Here is a 3,382-nt window from a genome sequence, read left to right on the forward strand (position 1 = left end):
AGAGTGGTTGATATATATATATCATCTAGAATGTTCTAGGCTAGGTTTTCCTCCCTGGGAAATTTGGGCGGCGATGGACTTCTCCCATGTCGATTCTTCGTTCTTTGGTGAGATCTTCCCCTTTTTCTTCACTTATTTTGCATTTTTCTGGTGCTTGTTTGCTTTCTGGAGGTTTTTTTGTGGGTCTCTTTTGCTTTCTCTGCTCATGGCAAAGAGCTTTGCAGACGTTTTTATTGGAGGTAGTTGCTCTAAGATTGGGGCTTCGGGTAATTTCGCAGTTCCTTTCATGAGGCCTTCGGTACTGAAGGTGGGTATAATTTTATCAAGAAGATTGCAAAAAAGAATGGAAAATTTGCTTGGTATGTTTCAGAGGAGGAAACATATATTCTTGCTTCTTTCTGTGAGCATGTGTTGGTTGGTAAATTTCTCTATGACCATCCTAAGCTTGAGATAATTAGACGGGATTTTGATTCTCTTAAACTTAAGGGTTTTTGGCAAATTGGGTTGCTTGACAGGAGACATATTTTGATCCAACTATCAAATGACGAAAACTATAAGCGTCTATTTGCTAGCCATTTTTTGAAATTTGAAGACATCTCGATGAAAATTTTAAAGTGAACGGTAGGTTTCGATCCCAAATCGGAGCCGCCCACTATTCCGGTTTGGATACTTTTTCCGGCTTAAAGTTTCATTTATTTAATCATGAGGTTTTACTTTCTCTAGCTGCCACTTATGGGAAACCACTAAAAATGGATGGTCCTACTCTTAACCTAACACGTCCTTCTAAAGCTCGTATCTTAGTGGAACGAGACATTACACTCCCATTTTGTGATGAAATATGGATAGGCTCGGCACATCAGGGTTATTGCAGAAAGTGGAAATCGAGAGGCACTCTCCCTACTGTTCACAATGTCGTATGTTTTGGCATGCCTCTTTTCATTGCTATAAGCTTCACCGTCATCTTCGGCAAGGAGCTGAACGCCCACCACAAGATCTTTGCAATATCAATCATGGCATTCCTGTTGATAATCTTAAACCTATTTTAGACACTGAAATTAATGATCAAAACCTTCCCATTGCTACTACTAATGTAAAAAATCTTCCTATTTGGACTACTGATATTGTACAACAGGTTACGTCAGTTGAGGAAGGTGCAGAGGAAGGTGTATTAAATGTTGAAGCTGTGGAAGTTGTTCCACAAAATTTATTACCTCCCTCTCAGGAGGCGGATGGTAATGTCCCTTTATTTAATGGCTCTCTTTCTAATTGTAATGAAAATTTGCTTTCACGAACTACTGAGGTAGAGGGCAGTGCTCTTATGATTAATGGCTCTCCACATATTCAGAATGAGAATTTACTTTCTGAAAATGTTATCCTTGCAGCTAATTTTGCTTTAGAAGAATAATGGATGGTCTAAAAGGCTAGTAGGAAAAAAGGTAAACATAAGAACGAGCTCTTACATCTTAATAAAGACAATATAATATATGATGGAAGATCTCATTCTGATGGAGAATAATTGTGCTCCTCTTCTTGGGCTACTAGAAGGGGTAGCATGAGAAATTATGTTTAATATCTTGCTCTAGAATATTAGGGGAGTGGCGGACCCTACCTCCCTTAATAGACTGAAGAATCTATGTAGATTCCACAAGATTTTCATTTTTGCTATATTGGAGCCTCTTGTCTCTCTAAATAAAAATCGTATATTCCAAAACTTTAAACAGTACAAGTATTGTTGCAATAAAAAACAACAAATTTTGGTTTTTTTGGAACACCAGATTGATCTTACTATTATTGATGATGAGGAAAAATTTATGCTCGTTCATTTTAATCAAGACATCATTTCATCTTGGGCTACTTTCGTTTATGCTAGCACTTCTCTTTAGGATAAGTATCTTCTATGGCATAAGCTTACTCTTATGGGTGATACTATTCTTGATAATTGGTTCATTGGGGGTGATTTTAATATGATCATGAAGCCTTCCGAGAGAAGAGGGGGTCAAAGATGTGACACTGCCCATATTAACAATTTCTACAATAAAATAAAGGAGGCTGGTCTTTATGATCTTGGCTTTACAGGCCCCACTTTTACTTGGAGAAGAGGTGCTCTGGCCCAGAGGTTGGATCGTGTTTTTGGAAATCATAATTTCCTTAACTATTTTCCTGTTTCTAAAGTTCAGCACTTAAATCATGCCGGCTCGGATCACAACCCTATTTTGATTTCTCTTGCTTTCACCATTAAGCCAACTACTTATCATTTTAAATTTCTTAATATTTGGACCACTCATTACACGCTTTTGTCTCTTGTTAAGCATGCTTGGAAAGTGGATTGTGTTGGGAACCCTTGGTTCATTCTTTGGCAACTTCATAAAAAGGTTGTGGCACATTTGTGTAAATGGAACTTAAATGTGTTTGGTAATGTTCACAATAAAGTGCAGGAGGCTCAGAGAGTGGTTGACAATCTTAAATCACAGGTGAATTATTCTCCGCAACTTGTTGATGATTTGGTTTTGGCTCATTCTAATCTTTTTCAGGCTATTTCTATGGAGTAAGATTTTCTCCAGCATAAAGCAAATGATACTTATTTTTCATGTGGTGATCGCAACACTAAATATTTTCATGCTTCCATAAAGCATAGGAGAAACATTAACTCTATTCATAAGATCAAATCTCCTTTTTGAGGTTATTTTACTCAAGATGAGGATAATGGCAATAGTGTGGTGGACTACTTCTCGAACCTTTTTATGTCCACTTCTCAGGTGACCCCTATTAATGCTTCTCTTTTTGATAAAGATCGTGAATATGTCTCTTCTTTTTCCCTCTATGAGATTCCTACAGAACAGGAATTTTTTTCTATTTTCAATGAAATCAAGTCCAACAAAGCTCCTGATCCGGATGGTTTTACTGCTTCATTTTATGTTGCCTGTTGGGAAATTATCAAAAAGGAAGTTACCCTTGTTGTACAAGGCTTTTTTAGGGTTTAGGGAGAAGACCCTAGCAAGTATTTCTCTTCTTCAATGATTGTGCTCATTCCCAAAAGGGATGACAAGTCTAATTGGGATAAATTTAGACCTATCTCCCTCACCACGGTCATATCTAAGGTTTTGAGTAAACTATTGCTTAGTCGGCTTCAACCTTTGTTACCCAAAATCATCTCCCCGCAATAGTCTGCTTTTGTTAAGGGCCTCGAGATTACTGATAATATTTTACTTGCGCAAGAGATTATCAAGGATCTTGATAAGAAATGTCATGGTGGTAATATGATCCTTAAACTAGATATTAAGAAGGTTTTCAACACTATAAGTTGGGATTTCATTATTAATGTTCTTCGGGCCCGTGGTTTTCTTAATAATTTTATTTCCTTGATCTTGAGATGGTTACAAAA

The 3,382-nt window shown here is 37.1% G+C and overlaps 1 protein-coding gene across 1 annotated transcript; it reads left to right on the forward strand.

Moving 5' to 3' along the window:
- Positions 1 to 45: 45 nt before the first annotated feature.
- LOC110027176 lies at positions 46 to 2,963 on the forward strand. The gene is made up of 2 exons (XM_020728494.1): positions 46 to 1,232; positions 1,383 to 2,963. Exons 1-2 carry the CDS (start codon positions 839 to 841, stop codon positions 1,403 to 1,405), a joined length of 417 nt encoding a protein of 138 aa, XP_020584153.1. The 5' UTR covers positions 46 to 838; the 3' UTR covers positions 1,406 to 2,963.
- Positions 2,964 to 3,382: the final 419 nt, after the last annotated feature.

The sequence above is a fragment of the Phalaenopsis equestris genome, unplaced genomic scaffold (genome assembly GCF_001263595.1).
Source record: "Phalaenopsis equestris unplaced genomic scaffold, ASM126359v1 Scaffold000418, whole genome shotgun sequence".
Classification (NCBI taxonomy): Eukaryota; Viridiplantae; Streptophyta; class Magnoliopsida; order Asparagales; family Orchidaceae; genus Phalaenopsis; species Phalaenopsis equestris.

Coding starts and splice junctions, on each gene's coding strand:
- LOC110027176 (XM_020728494.1), top strand. CDS start 839: ATGGATAGGCTCGGCACATCAGGGTTATTGCAGAAAGTGGAAATCGAG. Junction 1,233..1,382: donor TCCCTCTCAGGAGGCGGATG/GTAATGTCCCTT, acceptor TTATCCTTGCAG/CTAATTTTGCTTTAGAAGAA.